Raw genomic sequence first — 21,673 nt, 5'->3', positions numbered from 1 at the left:
AGTTTGAAGTCCGTGGAACCCATTGCCCATCTTGTCTAGACTGTCCCACCATACCAACTGTATAGTACAGATTTGGCCCCTTCTGACCTCCATCTGTTCCAGCCAATGAAAGATGGATTACATAGGCTACATTTTCCTAGTAACAACGTTGTCATAGCAGCTGCCAAACAGTTGGTCTCCTCCCCTGGTACGGATTTTTATGAGCATGGCATGCAAGCTTTTGTTCAGCACTGGTGAAAATGTATAGTTAATCACCACTGACTATATTGAAAAACAGGGTTTTGTAGCTGAGAATCACTATCAAATAATGATTTTGTACTCATTGTATCTGTTGTAGTTTCCATGGAAATAAATAGCAGATGTTACTTTTGGAGTGACTGTTGATATCAGTGGTTCAATGAAAAGAATGATCTAGCATGATGCAGTTCATCTTGTGCCAGTTGTGGCTGTGCTTTCTTAGATGATTAAGTTGGAGAAAAGATGAGATGTTAAGAGACCCTGTAGAAATTTTATCAATACTTGGCCAATCCATTAATTAACCATCGGGAAAAATTGGCAAGGAATAAAGTTAGGCAGTGTAGACACTGAGACAATTTAAAATGTGGTATAATCTGTTTGTTTGGTTTTGTAGGAGCAGGGAGATCTGAATTTTGCTATAAACTGCTCAGAGACTTTGGATGAGATATTTTATTACCTTCTTTTTCTGCCATCTGACTGGTTCAGTCTTTAGGGGGAAAGGCAAGAAATCTTTCACTTTTTTTTTTTTTTTTTTGGAAATACTTCAGGAAATGCTTGCAGAGTACAAAGAATCCTAGTTGGAAAAACAAAGGTAATATGGCATCTTCTTGTCTAGATCATGAATTCAGCAACTGTAGTTTGCAGAAAACTATCACACAAAACGCTGACAGTCCAGTTTTTGAAGGACTTGAATGGGGCACATGCCTTGGAGTCAGGATGTGCTGGCTAGTCTGCATTTGGGAGTTTTCCCTCCCCTGGGAGAGATATTTATATATTAGATAAATGGTAAAACCTCTCTGCTACTTAAGGCCATTTATAATTTCCCTGTTCCAACATTCAAGCTAAATGCTGAATGTACGCTTACTAACTCAGTGGCTCTCTCCATCTAACCACCCCTCATGGGATTGCTATTCTAGGCTCTGGGGTGATGTCAACATTCCTACTTCACATTGTATTGCTGATGTGGTACAGTCCTGTTCCTTTAGCTAAGATTGGGTAAAGCCTGCCTTAATAATTCTTAGATTTCAATGGTGACTCTGTTTTTGCTGCCTCTAATGTTAGAAGCAGAAAGAAACCTGACCCCTCTCATGCAAGGTTCATCCTCTTTTCTTTATAAAGTGGTTCTAAGGCAGCTGCTATGAAGCAAGTGAAACACTTTTGGGTTTTTTATTGTTTTGCTCCCTGCCAGCAAAAGCCATCATGAAGACTGCAGTGCATCGCACTGTGCTCAGAAATCAAGAACAACTCTTTTATCCAGAAAGAGGAAATTACTGAGTAATCAAGCTAGAAAATACGGAACCTGGACAGAAAGTGTACAGAGAAGAGTTAGGCCACTCCTCTGAGAAAGAAGCAAATTCCAGCCTGCTCTGTTCACTAGTTTCAAGGAGTTTGTGCTAAAATTAAACACTGACAGATTAAAGGAAAAGAGAGGTATAATCAGAGCTGAGCTCTTTGTTTCTGAACAGCAGGGCTGAACATGCATTTAAAACAAATTTGTTAGGGCTTTAAAATATGCAGCAAAGGCTCATGAGTAGACTTTGCTCTGCCAATTAATGATACAATGGGATAACCATGCTGTTTCAGTGTTGCTGCCCCATATTAATTGCTTTGTGAGATCAAAGATGAGGTGGTGATAGGCCACAAAATAAATCCCACTGTTCTTATTCATAATCTATTCCTGAAAGCCTGGAAGTTTTGAGCTCTACAGACACTCTAAGCTGTTTATCCACCCATTTAAGAAAGGGAGAAGGAGAAGCAATGCCAATGCTGAATTCTTTGGAGAATCCACCTCTAATTCTAATTGTTAGCTGTATATCATAGTTCCCTGTAGATTCTCTGCTTTTCCTAGACTCCCAAAGCCACACTGCTAGTAACACGTAAGTGGAGAGAACACACTATTTTTATGGTACAGAACAGGGATGTTGAAGCCTTGCACTAATTGAGAACTAGAATATAGTATCATCAGTGGAGCTATGACCAACTCCTGTATAAGGTTTACATAAGTGGTGAGTCATACATTCTTACGAAAGAATAAGAAGTGAGGCTTTCATTATGTTGTTTGTCTAATCAGAAATATGAAAATAAAAGAACACAGCACTCAGTGGGTTATGTTTGGCTAACAGTAGGCTAGAATTTCTGCAGTTGCACTACTGTGATTGAAGCATTTCATTGTTTGTGGTCCCAGCTTATATTAAACAGAGAGGATTTTTTCATAAATCTTTGCCTCTAGGGCAGAGTTAAGGTTGTTTGGGAACCCTGGCTATGCATTTCCAGGCATTAATGTCTGGAAGCAGCACCAGGGGAGCAGAAATGGAGGTATATGCCTAGGGAGGATACTAGGAGTAAATGAAGAGGCCCAAGGGCAGGGTAGGGTTTGTGAGGATGAGCATGTAAAGAAGCAGTAGAGCGGAAAGTGAACTTTTAGGATGACTGAAAAACAGTCCTGTGACAATTTCTCATGTCTTACTAGTCTTTTTCCATGCTCTCAGGCAGGTAGTTGCAATGAATATTCATTCTACCACCAATCATGCTGTTAGCCGTAAGCTGAGATACCTACAGCTCTTTGAAGACGACCACAGAATTTTGAGGATTGAAGTTGGTTGCAGCTTTAGGTGCACCCACAGTGCTCTTTAAACTGGTCTGATTAACCCATCACTGCTTCTCCTTTTCCTACACTAGTTCCCTGCACCTCATGTGGTGGGCTGGATCAACAAAATAGCAATAACAACCGTTTTTTTTTTTGTTGTTGTTGTTGTTGTTTTTGTTTTTTCCTCCAAACATTTGGCTACAGTGACAGCTGAAGGCTGTGATAGTAGGAGGGAGTCTGAAACTGAAGAGCCACACTGCTAAGAGACTTAGGGCCCTGGAACGTATTCAGAGAAGGGCAACAAAGCTGTGAAGGATCTAGAGCACAGGTCTTACAGGGTGTGGCTGAGGAAACTGGAATTCTTCAGTTCAAAGAAGCAGCAGCTCAGGGGAGACCTCCTTGCTCTCCACAACTGCCTGGAAAGAGAGTCAGCCTCTTCTCCCAGGTAGCAGCAATAGAATGAAAGGTAATTGTCTTGAGATGTGCCAGGGGAGCTGCAGGTTGGATACTGGGAAAAACTTCACTGAAAGAGTGGTTGGGCACTGGAATGTGCTGCCCAGGGAGGTGGTGGAGTCACAGTCCCTGGAGGCATTCAAGAAAAATGTAGACGTGATACTGAGGGACATGGTTTAATGGGGAGTATTTGTGGTAGGTGGACAGTTGGAGTAGATCACCTTAGAGGTCTTTTCCAACCTTAATGATTATATGATCCTATATTTCAGCTGAGATCAGCAAAAGGTGAATATAGCAGAGCTGCTTGAATGATCCCTGTTCTATTTTTTTCCTTTAAAAGGCTAATTTAGGAGTGGCTGAAGAGCGCAATTAACACAGCTACAGCCTCTCTGTCACCACCTCTTTCTCCAGCGGCCCATATGCCGGTGCTCTTATCCTAGATAGTGTGCCTAAGCAGATGGGACATGTCTATCTATCCCATAACCCGCTTTCCTTCTTTGCCTGGAGAGTCAGCGTAAACCGTTGGCAATATAAAATTGCTCCTTTTAAGTCGACAGACTCCTTGAAAAGGGCTGGTGGGTACGATGCCTCAAGATTTCATGGTTGGCTGGTTTATGTTGGGGGGTGGAGAAAAAATTATTGAAAGCTGAGTTTAGCTTGGGTATTATTATGCATGTAACCTTCCATGCCTAATTGTGCTGAAGCTTGGCTGCTTTGAGAATCATAGGATATCCCGAGTTGGAAGGGACTCATAAGGATCATCGAGTGCAACTCCTCCCGCTGCTCTGCGAGAGCAGAAGTCACGTCCCCAGCCAGCGTAGCGCTCAGGCCAGTATACTCGGCTCTGCTGAGCCCTCCGTCGTACCGAGGGCTGTGGGTGGAGAACTGCAAGTTACAGAGGCTCACCCTCATTTAAGCGCGGGTGGCAGCCCGGTCCGAGCGGGGAGGGGGAGAGGCCGCGCTCCCCGCAGAGCGCTCAGATGTTCGCGAGCCCCATTGAGCATTGACAGAGCTTTAATGGCCCGGGTGAGGCGCGGTGACACAGCCCCGGGGCACGGCGGCCGTCGGAGCTGAGCGCCGCGCAGAGCCGCGAGGCCGGGCGCCGCGTGAGGGCTGGGCGCCGGCGCTCCGGCTATGGCGAGCGGGCGGCTGTGGCCGTGGATGGGGCTGGCCTGGATGCTGGGGCTGGCGCAACTCGGAGCCTTGCCCCTGACCGCCGGGCCGCGGGACGAGGTGCAGGCGGCGGCGCTGCAGCGGCTGCGGGAGGTGTTCGATATCGAGGAGCTGCCCCCCGACGTCCTGCCCCGCAAAAAGCCGCCGCAGTTCATGGTGGATCTCTTCAACAAAGTGGCCGACGCCAACGGCATCACCCGTGCGCCCGGGCTGCTGGAGGGAGACGTGGTGCGCAGCTTCGAGGACCGAGGTGAGCCGGGAGCGGCGGGGGGCAGCGCTGCGGCGGGGCGGCGTGGGCAGCGGCGGCTAAAGGCTGCTCTCCCGCAGCTCCCGTGGAGCAGGACCGCTTCTTCTTCGACGTCAGCGCCATGGAGAGGGGTGAGCAGGTGCTGAAGGCCGAGCTGAGGGTGTTCAAGCTGAGGAGGAGGCGCGTGGCCAGGAGAGCTGATCCGCAGCACTTCTGTAAGGTAAGCGGGAAATGAACCGTCAGTTACGTGCTTCCTTGTGGTATTGCTAATAATCCGGAAGGGAAATGAGAGAGGAACAGAGAATGCAACCACTTAGTACGTAAACCTACTTTATTTTTATTTCATTATCGTCCTCGGTGCAGAGTGGCACTAGCCTCCAGCATGCAGAGAAGGGATGCAGGGCTGGCTGGTGGGATGCTATCCCTGGAGGTACTCTTCTCTCCAGGCCCACACTGGACTTCTCCGCTTTTTGATATTTTTGATATTCAGATGCAAATTTGACTGTTTGATTCACTCTCAAAGTAATGATGGCAGTATGGGAGTCGCTCCCTGGCACTGACTGTATCTTGTAGCAAAGGCAGAGTTGGACATTTTGCAAACTCGAGGGCAAAGATACAGTGTACTGGAGAACTCTGATAGTATCAAAGTATTATACAGGATAAAAGCTTATCCTGCCTCTGAACTCATAGGATCAGAGAATCGTTTGAGTTGGAAGGGACTCTTAAAGGTTTTCTAGTCCAGCTCCCTTGCAATGAACTTCTCAAACACATCTGCGAATACTCATTTTGCTGTTGAACTCGCTGTAAACAGCTTTTAGAGTCAGTTGGAGCAGCTTTCCATTTAAGATGTGGAAAAACTTGATCCTCCCCATTTTGCTGGAAGAACAATGGCTGTCATTTCTCACTGTTCTGTTGTGTTGCTCTCCTCAAGGTGGAAGTGTATGAGCTCCTGGACGGTAGAAGTAATCCACAAAAAAAAAATCTCATTGCGTCAAGATTGTTGTCTCTGTACTCAGAAGGCTGGGAAGTATTCAACGTCACGCAGACGGTAAGCAGGGAACTCTTGGTCGTTTTTAGATTAAAATATCTGTTATGGCAGTTCTCAGCTGATAACTTGCTCTTATTGCTGGGTTCTGTGGTCAGTTCAAACTGAAGGACAGAGCAGGGGTCCTACTCATTACACTCAAAAGTATACATTCTTAGTTCTCTGATGAGAGAACTAAGACAAACCTAGACAGCAGGAGGGATGTCAGGCTAAATGTGGCAGTGTGATTGAAGCACTCTTGTCTTTAGACTGTCAAAAAAGAAATCATTGATTATGGGATATGAGTATGTTTTAATTCCTCTTCTATTTTACTCTAGTCTGGTGTTTTTTTTTTTTTTTTTTTTTTTTTGTAGATGAGATCTGCAGTGTACTTCAATGTTGTATTTCTGGAATTTGTAATGATTAGAATGTTTTTCATTTTCACTTTGTATGTGGAATTCTCTATTTCCTGGTTGGAAGATTTGTTTTGTAGATATCCTTCAATTATATCAATATCAGAATGCCTTTCCTTAGCAAAAATACAAATGAGGTTTCAAACACTTTCTGAGGCTTAACTCTGCTCTGACAGTGTTTTTAGTTGTTTGAGCTTTATGGTCAGATTGAACAATATGCTTGGATGATTGGTTGAGTTGCATCGTGTGCCATAATAGCCTTCCTTGAGAATGGCCTGACCTTATTTGGTAGACTGTAATTAGAACAGTTAGAGAAAGTAAATTTACCTGATTTCTTCAAATAAGCTAATTTCTTCAAATGCCACATTTGCGTTAGATTTAAATGAGTCTTAATGGTATGGAAAATCTGGAGAGTTTTTATTATTCTGTTATTAAGATTACTAGGAAAAATAAGGTTCTGTCTAAAGTCAGGGTTGATTTATTTTATTGCTAATGTTAACTCTTAGGCTCATTATTCACTAGTAAATTCTCCAAAAATTAATTATCTTTGTGTAAATGTAACTTTGGGGAACATATATGATATTTTAAAATGTTGAATTATTGGTTTAAATATTTAACTCAATTCAGTCTTTACGGTTACCTCACTTCTGTGATTGTATATGTATTTATAGTCCTATATTGGTTGCCTGTTCCGTTTTCCTCATGTAAATTATTCTTAATCACAATGCAGTGGAAAGATTATTGAAACAATATTTTCTTGTTTCATTTTCATTACCAGGTTTCCAAGTGGGTCGGAAGCAGTAACTCCAACCATGGCTTTTTGATAACTGCAACACACTTACTCAGCAATAGGATTGAACACAACCTGGTTGCATTTGCAAAGGGACAGGGCAATTTGCAGGAGAGCAGAAATGCTCTCCTTGTCCTCTTCACCAACAGTAATAAACGGAGGTCTTCCAGCTTTGTACCCTCTTCTACAAGTAAGTTCACACAACAGTAACTGTATTTTAGAACATGAAAAATTCTGTTCCCTTCTGCTGCCTCCCATATGCCTTATCCCAGTGCAGTGTTGAGCCTGGTGCAGTTCTGCTTTGTCACTGACCAGAGTTTTCTTGATAGCTCTTGGTTGTAGCTCACCCAGCATCTACAGCCACCTCTACTCAAGGAAGTTGTGTTTGGAGAAAATATTCATGAAGCCTAAGGGAAGATTTATTTATTTTCATTGTATAGAGAGATGGAAGTTTTCTTTCCTTTTTAAAATTATCATTATTTACTTTGTGGTAATGTTTGCATGGAAAATATAATTTTTCACCTGAGGATGAAAAAACTCAGTGACCTGGAAAACTGTGAAAGTGCTGGTAAAGCAAATGGGAGTAGTTATGAAGTGCAGTTTTGAAGAGTAAAAGAAGTTGTTAGATAAGCAGTTTTAACTTCTCTGTCCTTTGCTTGTTTTTTAAACACCTATTTAACCTCAGTGACTAATTAGCATTGTTACTAATGGCTTTTTTTTTTCATCAAAGACAACGCCTTTATCCCTTAAATTACAAAACAATACCGCCTTACCTCTCCCGCGGGTCCTCCAGTAAAATCAGCTAAGGCTGGATTTTAGAGCCTGAGATAAATGCAAAGAGCAAAAGCTGGAAGGAGGAGGAGAGGTAATGGTTTGGGCTTGGAGGGTCTTTTGGTAAATCATTGCATTTGTACATCAGAATAATTAAGAACCAGGTGATAAAACTGATACAAATCAAAACCAAACAGTTTAAAAAAACAACCAGAAACAGGCCTGTTCATTTTTTTTTGTTATAAACAGAAAATTACTGTAGTGAAATCCTACATCCCAATTTAATCAATATCAACTTTTGTATGTGATACTGTGCCAGAATCAGGGAACTAATTCCTATTTCTAAGATCGACCTGTTGCTTGTGGGCAGAAGAACAATCTGCAGAAATTTTTCTTCTAGCAGCCTGCATACCAGTGGCTTTCAGCCTGTGTTCATGGATCTCGAGGTCATCATTAATATTTATCATGAGTTCTTAGGTTGTACATTAAGAAAGTAAAGGGATTGTCAGTAGCTTCATTCTTTAGCTGACTTCCTTAAACCTAGTCATAATATTTTCAAATCCAAAACTTAATCTTTTTTTTTTTTTTTTTTCAAAACGACAACTTTTCAGGAAAGCACTCTATTTTCAAGCATATGGGTAGAGTTGTTGAGAGGAGAATACTGGAGAGAAGAAAAGACTGTGGTCTCCACCCTTTGTTAGCACTTCACAGCAGGTCTGATGTAGGAGTAGCCATACAAAGGTCATTAAAACCATTCTGACCATAGTTATCCCTGAAAAGGGCCCCTGGAGTTTGCAGAATGTAAAGCTTTTATGTTTCTGCTAAACTGGGGCCTTTTAGTCCACATAGGGAAACAGACCTGGCAGATTTTGAGAAGTAGCTGAAATGACAATTGAGTACACACCTCTCCCAGTGCTTTCATAGTCCTGTCATTTTAAAATGTTCTTTGAAATCTTTGATGTACATTTTCGAAACAGATTTTCTTGCAGCTTATTGTACTTAAGGAAAAATGACTTTGAGAAAGATTAACACACAGCTTCCTTCCTGAACCAGAGCTGAACTCGGCCAAAAATGATGCTTTGCTACGTGTGCCTCGTGAAACACTGACAATCAAGAACAGCAAAGAAAGCAAGAGCAGGAGACCTCAAGTTGCTGCAGCACCTTCTTCCAAAAGCCAGGTAACAGCATGTCATCGAAGAGAACTCTATGTTGACTTCCATGCCATTGGCTGGTCAGGATGGATTATTTACCCAAGTGGATACAATGCATTTTACTGCAGAGGCTCCTGTCTTTTCCCCTTGGGGGAAAGTCAAAATGCAACAAACCATGCCACGGTTCAGTCCATAGTCCACACACTTAAACTGTCTCAGGATATCAGCACGCCCTGCTGTGTTCCAGATGAACTGAAGTCCCTCAATCTCCTCTACTTTGATGACAAAGAGAATGTGGTGCTTAAAAATTACAAAGACATGGTGGCAACAAGGTGTGGTTGTCATTAACTGGACTTTTTGTACACATATGGCATACACTTGGATTCAGTTTCCTACTTGCCATTGAAAATACCAAAGGTAAATGGTATTTCGGATTATGGGTCAGGTGAACCAGAAGCTCACCTGTGTTTGAAATCCTCTCACAATGGGTGTGTGGAAAGGAGTTTAAGGCAGGTGTTCAAAGAGCCATGGCTTTGTAATGGCTCTGCTTACCTCTATGGAAAGCTTTGTGCCTGTAAACCAGAGGAAACCATCAGGAACAGGAATTTTGTTATGTAAAAGATTCCAAACACATTAAGTGTGCACTCAAACAAAGGTCCTGTTTCATATGTTAAAGCTCTGAATATCTGAAGGAGTAACGGGCATGCTATCCCATAGGATATGGAAGGGAGCCATTATGATCACTGAGTCCAACCTGTGGCTCCACACAGAACCACCCAAAAATAAGACCTTATTTCTGAGAGCATTTTCTGGACATTTCATGAACCCCAGCAACTCAGTGCCACAACCACTTTCCCGAGGATCCTGTTCCAATGCCTGGAACACTGTGCTCTTGGTAAAAAAAAAATCTTGATATTCAGCCTGACCATCACCTGTCACAGCTTTATGCCATTCCAATGGGTCCTGTCACTGAGAGGGGAGCTCAGCACTGCCCCTCAGCACACCCTGTAGGAAGCTGTAGGCCACAATAAGGTCTCCTCTCATTATGCTTTTCTCTTGGCTGAGCAAACCGAGGGACTTAATCTGTTCTTCAAATGTCTTTCCCTCTAGACCCTTCATCATCTTTGTAGTCTTCCTTTGGACACTCTTTAATAGTTCTGTGGCCTTTTTGTACTGTGATGGTCAAAACTTCATGCAGTACTCAAGGTGAAGCTGCATCAATGCAGTGTAGAGCAGGGCAATCACTCCCCTCAACCAGCTAGCAATGCTGTGCTTGTTGTACCCCAGGATCCTGCCTTAATCCAGCATGGGGGTGCTGGTCTCAGTAATACTACCTCATTCAGCTTTGAATGCACGTGATTCAATGGGTATATAAATTTTTAAGCTGAGATTTGGGGCTAAGTGTTTGCCCAGAGTTGACCTCAGAGATCTCTTCTGAGTAATACATAAACTGCAGATGGTAATGCACTTCTTCCCCTGTTCTGTCTGCAGTTTTACCAAATACAGAGACCACCTTACAAGTCCCTCTGGGACTTACTAGGCAATCTGATGGACACAGGACAATACATATCTGGGCAACAGCAAACTTGGCTTCTGGCTCGGTGCTTGCACCTCTATGACGAAGGGTCAGCCGATTGTACAGTGACTGTACAATAAGCTTGGTTTGCAGCTCCCATAATTTAGACAGAAAGGGAAAAAAAAGTCCAAACTTTGTCTGTTAGAACATGCTGGCTGCTACCCGGTCCTGTAGCTAAGGCTGGTTTGATGAAGGTACTTGATTGTTCCCTTTCATTCTTTCTTGATCCATAGGAGGGGACCCCCACTAGGAGGGGGACCCCTGAGGTCTTTGAGTCCTGCTACAACTTAATGTGGGCAGCCATCCCATTGCAGTTCCTTGATCAACTTGCTGAGTTGTAACTTCTGCCTATTTACATTTCTTATCTCCATTAATCCTTGAAGGAGGCTGACATATCACAAAACTTGACATCTCCCATCGGTAGAAGCATGAAGAATTTTGAATTTTTACTCCAATGAGATTTATTTTTAAAAAAATTAAAAAAAAATACAGGAAAAATATTTATGTACATTTTTTTTTTCTGTAAATACCAATGTCTGTAATTAAGAAATGTATTTTATTTAAAACTCAAAGGCTTCAAGTATATTAATTTAATCTGTAATAAAAACACGACTTAGGAAATAAATGTATGTAATGTAACATTACTGTTTTCTTTCTGTGCTGTATTTGAGCTACCTTCCCAAAGTTATGATTCAAATACTTTGCCAAAAGAGCGGACATTCACAGTAGTTTCAATGGACAATGAATCAAAGCCTCTGACTCCATGAATGAATATAACAGACAAGCAGAGTAGATGCCGAGGCTCTATTCCTCCAAGCAGGGGGAAACAGGTTGTGACGAGGTTCCTGTATTTCCATCCAGTAGACCACAGGGAGAACTGTGTATATATGAACCTGTTCAGTACAGGTACTCCAGCACATCTTCAAGTTTCAGAACTGCAGTATGTGCCCAATGTGACAGAACAAATGTGTTCATCTTTTCTATAGAACAACCCCTGATTGCTATGCTAATCATACTTCCATGTGTTCAGAATTCCTATACAAATGTCCTAAATCCTCCCAGGTAAGATTTCTGTGTAGGATGAACAAAATAAATAAATAAAAATAAAAGAAGTTTATAGTCAGCATGGTAAGATGGAGTGAAAGTGTGGTGGCAGGTGCTAACTGCTGCATTAGCCACTCGCAGCCATTTGGATTCAGAGCCAGTGGCAAAAGGAGCTTGGAAAGAGAAAAGGATCATAACATCACTTTACTGGTTTATTGCCTGGCTTGCTGTTTTGCATTATTTTCCTTTAATCACACAAATGTTTGTGGCATTTTAAGTCCATAGGAACCGCACCTTGTTTAGTGAGAGTCCAGACAGGTGATTTCAGCTGATGTTGTCTATGCTTGTTTTAGTAGGGATGCTAAGAACTGAAGCCAGCAGTTTTCATTGCCAACTAACACTGGAAGAAGGACTGCCTTTGGAACAGACTGGTGGAGGCAACTTCTGCATGCAACATACTCCAGTCTTCTGTCTGTAGCACGATGAATGGTTCTAGAACCATCAGCTGTGTATCAGCTGCATCTTTCACTGTGCAACTCAGATAATTATCCTTTTATTTATTTTTTTAGCTACCTTATTGTTTTAGATGACAGGAAAAAGAGAGTATTTTTCCTTTGAAAACCAGATAAACTTAGTAAGTAATACTGAATATTAGTAAACACAGTGCTGCACCAAAATTGGTGAAATATGCACAGTCAAGCTAGGAGCACTCTGTAGTTTTGCACACATTAAATTATTATTTTTTTCTGCGCCACTCAACATAGTCTCATTATGCCCCATTAAACCCTGATAATTAAAAGAAAATATATTGGAATTGTTTATCCTGGACTTTGTAAGGAAATGAGGTTCATAATAATGCCAAGGGAAAAAATTTACACTGCACCAGAACTTGTAATTAGAATAACAATTAAGCATAAGTATGCTCCTGTTTTATATATATATATAAAAATATATTTAATAAAGGTGCATTTTCTTGCTATTTGTTTATTGAAATAAATAAGAATTCCAGAATAAGGAATGCTACAATTTGGAACTTTGGTTTTATCTGAACACGGCACATTTAGATGGGATGCCAAAAAGCAACAGCTATGGTTTTGAAAGGAATATAGGCAGACTTCAGAATGGATAGTCTAGAAAACAACTGGTGGCACAAGATGGGATTGTTATTTTGTATTACATTGCAAAACACTAGGAAAGAGCATGAATGGCAGCAAATCACCCTGTGATAAACACTGAGGATTCCACAGAGGATGGTCTGGATTTGGAACTAAAGAGGCTCAGGTAAGTGAGGTGCATGCAGTCACATCATGTTGGCTATTGTGTGGTGGGAGAGCACCAAGCCTGGCCCAGTTACCTCTGCAGCAGGATATTAGTGGGCTCTGGGTATGCTGTAGGGAGAACACAGACCCATGAGAGATGAGTTTCTGTTGTCTCCCATTTGTAGAATCATTTGTCTTACAAAGAGTTACTGAGGTGCTTCTGTCATGAGATGTAGAGAAAGTAGCTTCTTGGCACTGAAGCATGGGAAGTGTGCTGGGAATGTTTGGTGACTGGTGAGGCAGAAGGGATTGGCAGGGAGGAACAGGTTGGGGATGATTCCCTTTGAGGGAGAAGAGGTTATAGCAAGGGGGATCAGATAGAACAATAGGTAATGGCCTTAGGTTACACCAAGGGAGGTTCAGGCTAGATATTAGGAAAAATTTCTTCTCAGAAAGACTGGTGATATACTGGCACAGGCTGCCCAGGGAGGTGGTGGTGGTGTCACTGTCCCTGGAGGTGCTCAAGAACCATATAGATGTGGCACTGAAGTGCATGATTAGTGGGCATGCTGGGTATGTGTTGATGATTGGACAACATGATCTTAGTGGTCTTTTCCAATGTAATGATCTGTAATTCTATGATAACTGAAATGTTCCTGGCCCAAAGAAGCTGGAGCACAGCGGTGCTGTAAGCAGTTGGAAGGCCTCTGCTCTGCATCCTGTTAGGAATGCTCTGATTTGTCTCTACTTCGCCTGGGGTGTGCACAATGGGGTCATTCTCTTGTAAGAAGAGTGGCATTCATGTGCTTTACTGAAAAGATCTGTGGAAGATAGCATTTGGTTCAGAGCCAGGGAGCTTCCCTCCTGTAAGGAGAGGAGCTGGGTTCCTGGGCTTTGACCTTTCAGATCGCTTCCCATCCTTTAAGATTGCATCTACTTTCATTTGTAAAGATACACGAGTGTTTTACATGTGGACTCTTACACACAACCACGGGCATATGTATTCTTGTTTGCCTTCCTTCTGCTTCGTCCCAGACTGCTTCTCAAAGGACTACTTATTTGCAACTGAGGTGGGTGCTCCAGGCTAAGCTGTGAACGTCGCCACATCCAGGGAATGCATTTCAATGGCCTCATACACAAATATGTCACACCTCGGCCACTTTTTCCTTCTGGTGCTCGGTATAGCTCACCTTCAAGGAGAGCAGTTAGTAGGTGTGAACTGATCTGTGGTGAATGAGACAATTGTGCCTTACAGCTAATTGCATGTTTTCTTCCTCCCTACTGGATTCATTGCTAGAAGCCATTCAGAGAATAAGAGAGACTGCTAACTTCTTGTTGTCGTGTGGATATGTGCAGTTATAGAATTCACGCAGATACTAACTGCCCTAATTCAGAGCTAGATTACAGCCTGTTTTCATTCTGGTAAACAAAAACTGAGTTTTGCCTGTAAGTGGGAAAATGACCTGTTTCTGAGAAACAATTGACCTTTAACTGAAACTGTGATTTGGTGATGCTGTAAATCCAGACCACGTGACAAAAAGCAGTGCTGTAGCGTAAGTCCCAGTATAGTGGTTCAGATCTGCTCTCAAAAATCTTGCTTAGTTAACGTTGAGCTATCAGGTTAAACAGAGTTATCAGGCAGCATAAAGCCAGTATCAGTGGTTGCAGGTCAGCATAGATTCTGTTTTGCATCATCCACTTGGCTTGAAAGGAATCAGCTGTTCTCTCTGAAGAGGAAGACTTAGTATTTGTTGAACTCCACATGGTACTTGTATTTTTACCATGTAAATAACTTTACATTTCCAAAATGTGGTATTTAGTATTAGCACTGGGCTTTGACAGAGCTTTTCTTTTTCTTCTTCTTCTCCTTCTTCATTTTTTTTAATATATTTTTTAATACTTGTTAAAAATATATATATATCAAAACTTCACATTTATTTTAAGGCTGTGGCAATGCAGAATCTTTCCTAAATTCTCTAGACTCTGTAGAAACCCACTGTTCCTGAGTGAACCTATTTACATTTATGTATTACAGTGGAGATTTCAAACAGGTTGGCTTGATAATTGCCTGGATCATGAAATCAAAGTAGTTAGTTTATTTTCATAAAGTATTGTTCAATTATGCAATATATTGTTATCTAGTTTTCTGATGGAAAATACATCAGCAAATAACTAACACATACATATTGCTTTGGAGATTTCTTGAAGACTCCTAGGGTCCTTTCACCCAGAAAACAATAATATCTTGTTTCCAAATATCACTAAACAATTATTATTGCAATCTTTCTAACTCACGGGGGTACATTTTGAGAGGTGCTGCATTTTCAGCCCTAATTTTGCAATCTGATAGTCTTAGAGCTGAACCACAAGTCTAACTCTCAGCCGATACCACCCTTGCAGTCACCAAGTGAAGTTTCCAAATTGTTTTGAGACCTTCAGGAGCCCCGCACTGCTGTGTGGATGGGAGTCATATGCTGCACGTAGTTGCCATTTTCAGTTGCCCACCAGCTCCATCCCCTGGAGGATGCTGCAGCCACTGATTCTTTGCGTATGGTCTGCAGCCATCAAAGTTCCCCTCTGGTTCTTCTTAGTGAATAATTTCAAAAGTTTTACTATTTTTTGAACAAAATGTCCAAAGGATGTGGTTTTCTTCCTTTCTTCCTTTTTTCCTTCTCCTGCAAACAGCTTCATTGTTCACAGATCAACATTTAATCTTTATAGAGGGAAATAAGTAAAATGTTCTGACCAAGCTTCTTCTTGATCTGGTTTGAAAGAAATTTGCATTCTAAGATTTGAAACTGAAACTGAAATCCAATGTAGAAGTGAAGTTTGAAAATATAAATATTTGTCCAAGGACAGGCTGAAAAAACAGATTAAAATTAAAATAAATAAGTAATTGATGTCTTTGGACATTGCAAACTCTAGATAAATTCTAGAGGATGCCAACAGTTCTCTGCTCCTACTCAGCCAAGTATAAGAAAACTAATTAACAGCAGAACTATGGCCTTTCCATTTCTCCTGCTGTTTCTCAGATGACGGCTCATGCAATTATCTCTTGTTTCTTGAGCAAGACCAACCTTAGGTTCAAGAAGTCCATCAGTGTTTCAGAGCTCCATGCTCGTCAAGGCAATCCAACCTTTCCTTTTTCACCACTCAGTGCCATGAGATTGGCATGTTTTTGCTCAACTTCTTTGAGCTATCTCATCATAAATAAGCCTAGAAATTAGTTTATGCATCTTCTACTGTTAAGTAAGCAACCTCACCAGTACCAAAACCTGTGATAACCTGTTCCTGTTCGAAGCCCGGTCTGAAGCATTTCAAACTTACTTCTTCTGACGACCAAATGCTATGAAGTGCCTGAAACAGTGATAGGACCTGAATTTTAAGGTAAGAAATAGGAACAGAAGACACAGGAAGTTATAAAGAGAGGATTTGGTGGTTGTGGTTTATGAGAAAGATAAGGTTAATAAAACTAGAGTTGAAAGGTGGCATGGATAGTTTTTCCAGTTGAATTTCTTTTAGAAAGCTCTGCAAATCTGGCTTCTAAATTTTGCATGGCCCTGCACTGCCTTATTCTTTAGCTCAAAGAATGAATTATGATTTCCTCCTTTCCTTCATTCATGTAATATTCAGCTTGTTTAAATGGTTCTATCTCATTCTCTAAATCAACAAATCTCTGAACATCAGTGAACACCATTATCAGTGTTGTTTCAGCAATGCCTTTCATTAGAAATACTCTAGTGCAGAGCATCCAGATCTTGGAAATATCTCCAGAGGGATTTGAATAGAGAAAAGCATAGTTCCAGTTTCCCATCAAATCAAATACTAAAAGACAGAGCACGAATGAAATTGGCTTGAACTTAAGAATGCTTAGAAGTATAAGCAAAAACACTGAGGGGATGCTACATATAAAATGTTACACATCAAAAGAAGAAGAAAAAGGGGGAAAAGAAAATTTAATGCTGCCCTTGTGCTATTTCTGAATAAGCAAAAGGGTTTATCTTGTTGGCAATGAGAAAAAGTTTTGGTTTTATCCCATCTGATGAAAAGTCCACAACAGCATCAAAATACCTATCTAAGCACCATTAACATAGTGTTAGACAATCTCCATACTCAAGTGGAGATCCAGGGCCAGGTTATTCTGCCAGAAATCAAATTACCTTGCCTTGTTCACACAAGATGTGATGTAGAAGTAGAGACCCCACATCTCTGCAAACAGTGAGCCATTTTCAGGGTTTCTGAAGTCACGTATAATTTCTTGGCAATAGTCAGCATCTTTGAAAATCATGTCATTCTTTTACAGCTCAATGTGGATAAGGAGCCTAGACTTAGACAGATCTACCTGAGAATATTATATTCTTGTTTCTAAATATGCTCCTTTAAAACAAAGCAGATTAAACAATTCTATTAGTGATATATATTTCAAGGGCCAGTTCCTTCCAAGCTTCTGGGAAACTCCAAATAAACTGTCAAGTCTATGGTAAAATAAGGGCCACACAAATAGAGTGAAAACTTAAATCTGAGTTATAATATGTCTTTCAGTTTTTAACTTTAGCTTTCTACAGCTTTCTATCTTCTATGCAGTCTGTGTGCTTTATGGACAGTAGGAAGTCATTTCTCCACCTTTGACCAAGGTATGCAGTATCAATAATTGTGTCACTCATATTTATGTAAAATCTGTAATATTTTCAAAAAACGATAGATTCTGGCAAATTAGAGCAGGAGTTTCTAGATATATATATATGAAGATAAAGTCAAATGATTAAGATATTGGCTTATCTACTCTAGGTCCACTGCTCTCTTCTGCTGTAGTTGTTCATTATAGACAGCTTGAGGAAATTGTCAGCTTTTCTGTGCCTAATTTTCCTACCTCCAAGTAATGCTACTAATTTTTCTCACTCTCATAGCTACTCCCTTGGAAGTGTCTTCTCACAAATCCTGTTTGGAAGACTCATTTTAGTGGGAAAGAGCACTGACATCTTCACTTCAAAAATAATAATAAAACCAACAAAACCCAAATACAACATAAAGTCCCCCTGAAAATCAGTGTTATTATGCATCAACAAATCCTGGCATAGTTCTGGCCTGAAATGAGTCATTTCAAATGGTAACAAGTGCAGGGAACGAACACAGGCTCTGTGAAAGTGCAGCCCCATGTAGAGAAATGTTGCCCTTGGAGTAGCCTCCTGGCAGACAACTGTCCTGTGCTTCTATGGGTGCCATAGGGTATCTTATTTTCCATGGAATGGGAAGGCCAAGTGTGGTTTATGGGCTGTCATCTGCATGTTCATACAGTGCTGGCTATGGGTTACAGTTCTGTGCATCTTTGAAAGGCAGTACAAAGTTCTCTCAGACATGGTCACAGTATGGAAGAGGCAGAGTTGAGAGAAGGTGTTTAAGGTGGTTGTGATCTGCGTTGAATGAGTGTGGTACCTGTGGAGACAAAAGATGCTGTGGTATCTGGCCTGGCACACTTGAATAACTTCTCAGTGGTAAGGAATTTCAGCCAATATCCTTCCCCTCTGATCCACTTCCTCTGCTACTTCCTGAAATTTCTGTCCAAGTCCACTGATCGCCTAGTCACTGCACAGGCTTTGATTAGAGAATTTCCTCTTCTGTATTACATGCTCTTATATATAAGGATCATGTAATTTCAGTGCAGGCAGCAGCTTCCAAATAAGAAAAAATAAATACATTATAGGCACTTCTCATTAGAGAATAAATGAAGAAGAAAAAAAGCTTACTTCATTGTAAGTGGGACAAGGAACATAACAGTTGAATTACAAAAATGCATTTGCCTTTTGTTTTAAACCTGCTGTAGCTAGTATAACCAACGCACACAGTTTGGTGTAATTGCTGCTTTCCAGCTTGGCCTAATTGATGCTCTGATTTGCAGTCACCTAGCTCTGTGAGCCCATGTTTCATTACATTTTACCCTTGCTCCCGAAATCCTAAAATCCCCATGGGGAGAAATAGATTACAGCAATGCAGAGCTTTTGTGTGTGAACTGACAATTCTTTCTCCCCTATACTTTTCTTCACCACATAGGATCAGTGAAAACAGAGTAGGCTGATGAAGGGAAATATCTGTTATATACAAATGCTCCTTATTTAGGCAAACATAACTCCTTTTGAACTCAGTAGGAGTTTAAGTAAAACTCCGAATTAAAACTGCAGTGGTATAAAATCAGCTCAGAGATATTTTAATAACCTAATTGGGATGTTTATACTGCAAAATTGTGTTACTCAGTCTGTACTCATAATTAGAAAGAAAAAGTTCTTTGCTGAAGAATGTGTCAGTATTTTCTATGAAAAATGATCTAAATAAAACCATTTTAAACATGGAAATCTCATAGTTTTAACTTTAAATAGGGATTCCAGTCATAGTTTTTTAAAAAATAACAACAACAACAAAAAAAACCCTCTAATGTCTCCTGCAGCTTAGATTTCGAACACGTCACATTCTTCATTAAAGCAATCATTGTTAAAACAGAGGGACATAAAGCAACATAGGATTTATTCCTTCATTAAACTGATGATCCGTATATGAAGCCAATTAACATTATGAGTCTGGTGAACATCAAGTGTAAAGAGGTTACAGAAAATTAAAAGCAGTCACCTTGGTCTTTAGATAAAGAAAGAACACTTTTACATTATAAATTATAAGAGTGTCCAAGCGGGACAAATCGGCAAATTTGGTTAATTGGAAAATACATTTTACTGCACATGAATTAGGGTAAAATAACCTTTTAGCTGCTAGTCTTTTTTTTGTGGTCAGGTATTGAGAATCATGGGAAAGGAGGTGTTTGGACATGAAAAGACAAGAGAGCCACTTCATCAACTCTGATTCAGTCAGACTTTCTTGAGTTTTACAAATGATCCTCTCAAAGCTGAGGTCTCTCAAGGTAGATGTCAATTCAGTTACGTTACTTGTCAGTTCAGTCCAAGGTTTTACCATCACAGTAGAAAAATTAGAAGAGATGTGTTTGTCTGTGCAGCATGGAAACAGTCTTGCTTTAAGACAGATGGAATCAGCAAAATGTCTGTTCTGAATTGTATTGTATTTATTTGTATTACTTGGACTTTTATTTGCAGACTCGTTATCTGATATTGTCCATAAGGATGATGATGATAGTAAGTGTGAATGTGTGTGACAGACTTTAACAGCTTTGCACAGAAAGGGATTTTTTGCTGAAATAACTCAACTCTGTATGTTATTTCATGCTTCAGATTGTTTTTAATGCTGGACTTCTGTACCAGACGAGAGGAGGTACAGGAGAAATGCCATCCCATGACCCGTCGCAATTTCCTCATCATTTTCCGGGAGTCCCAACTTCGCAGGCAAGCATCTGTAAAAGGAAGGCACGGAGAGACGTAGGAACAGCGCTGACAGCAGACTTGCTTACGGGGAAAGGAGTGACCCCGCGCTTCTCCCGGCACGACGCGCCGGAAGCGCCTAGCCGGGCAATGCCGGGAGGGATGCGGAGCTCTCCGTGGTGCTGAAGCGCGCCCCTGGGTTCGGTTCGCCGGAGGACAGCACGCAAGACTCCCTAGCTTTAACTTTTAATTATGTCAACCCCACGTCTCGCGCATTAAAATTAAACAGACACCAAACTGGCGAGGATTGGGGGATTATATATTACTTAGTTATCTGCTTGTTTTGCAGCTGCTACTCCTTGGGAGAAAGTTGAGCCAACCATTTCGCGGTCATACCGCTTCTATTCAAAAAGCAGCGATTTGGAGCACTTCCCCCTCCTCCATTTCACCCTCTATGCCCCCCGTAATACGCTGAACTTGAAAGGTTCAAACTGCTGGAGAAAGTGAGTCTTGGAGCCAAAAGAGCGATGCAGACCCCTGACTAGAGTGAGGCCTTAGAGTGCCATAATGAAGTTATTATTATTTTATTAAGGGTTCTTAAGATAAAACACTTTCACTCTCTCTCCAACGCCAGAGAGAAGAAAGGATAAGGCACATCTGTCTCCACGCAAAGGGATCCCACGGTACCGACCCTGTGTGGATTTTAAAATTCAGGATGCAGATGCTGGTAGGGAAGATACAGACAAGTACCTCTGGGTTATGTTTTTCTTTTTAAGGTTAATTGACCTAAAGTGTATGTGGCTTTTTTAAGGAGTGCATTCGGATTCAGAACATTGTTCTTGCATGGTGCTGTAAAAGCCAACTCGATTCATGGTATACGTTGCTGTTCAGAGACTTGCCTGGATGGTAAGTCAATAATGTTTGCTGTCAAACAGCAATTTCCTTAAAAGCCTCTGTGTATGTGTATACATATAAACATATTTATATATAAACATGCATGTCTGTAGCTTTCTAAATCTTTCACCAGTATGAGAAAATTCTAGGTGAATGGATAAGATGATGTTTGGATCTCTGATTTTGCCTTGCTTTGCTAAAATGATACAATACTAAAACATTATTACAGCTTGAATATACATTAGGGGAATTTCTGCAGCTACATCTAGTGTGAAAGGCAGATAGAGCAGGTGATATTTCTAAAGCTTATTAGTATTTATTTAATGAGATCACATATTCAGAATAACTTTCCAAAGACATTGTCTCTCTAAAATCTCTTTCTATTTCTGCACCTGTATCATCTGTATCTTCTTTGCTCTGGTATGAACGTGCTACATCTTCAAACTCCCATCAGATCTAAAAGAGCCTGTGTAGATTTGCTCGCCCTTCCTGTACAGAACATTACAATGTTTATGAAATATTAAATTTGTGTAGTCTGCCGGAGAAGCAATTGTTCCAAAATAAAATCAGCAGTCTAGACGAAACATAGACACCAGAACTTATCAACAGTTGTCTGACTTACATCTTCTGATGCATCTTGAGTGGGTCATAATACCAACTTTATTTTCAGTGGTGCATAAATTAATTACACGCATTTAATAACCAAAATATCATTATATTCCCCCTTTAATATCATAA

General features: G+C 40.9%; 1 protein-coding gene across 2 annotated transcripts; it reads left to right on the top strand.

The window, feature by feature from the left end:
* Positions 1-4,411: 4,411 nt before the first annotated feature.
* Positions 4,412-9,194, top strand: LOC104911967 (bone morphogenetic protein 7-like). 2 transcript variants are annotated; one of them, XM_085229438.1, is made up of 6 exons: positions 4,412-4,700; positions 4,778-4,917; positions 5,629-5,745; positions 6,913-7,114; positions 7,854-7,859; positions 8,749-9,194. In XM_085229438.1, exons 1-6 carry the CDS (start codon positions 4,412-4,414, stop codon positions 9,192-9,194), a joined length of 1,200 nt encoding a protein of 399 aa, XP_085085564.1. The 2 variants fall into 2 exon arrangements, with proteins under 2 accessions (XP_085085564.1, XP_031410437.2); XM_031554577.2 differs by lacking the exon at positions 7,854-7,859.
* Positions 9,195-21,673: the final 12,479 nt, after the last annotated feature.

The sequence above is a fragment of the Meleagris gallopavo genome, chromosome 8 (genome assembly GCF_905368555.1).
Source record: "Meleagris gallopavo chromosome 8, MGAL_WU_HG_1.1, whole genome shotgun sequence".
Taxonomy (NCBI): Eukaryota; Metazoa; Chordata; class Aves; order Galliformes; family Phasianidae; genus Meleagris; species Meleagris gallopavo.
Note: the sequence above shows the minus strand (reverse complement) of the source record. Positions and strands in the feature narration are given on the sequence as shown.

Excerpts from the sequence above, each read along its gene's own strand:
- LOC104911967 (XM_085229438.1), top strand. The coding sequence starts at position 4,412 with ATGGCGAGCGGGCGGCTGTGGCCGTGGATGGGGCTGGCCTGGATGCTG. Across the intron at positions 4,918-5,628 it reads ATCCGCAGCACTTCTGTAAG|GTGGAAGTGTATGAGCTCCT; the intron begins GTAAGCGGGAAA and ends GCTCTCCTCAAG. Across the intron at positions 5,746-6,912 it reads TATTCAACGTCACGCAGACG|GTTTCCAAGTGGGTCGGAAG; the intron begins GTAAGCAGGGAA and ends TTTCATTACCAG.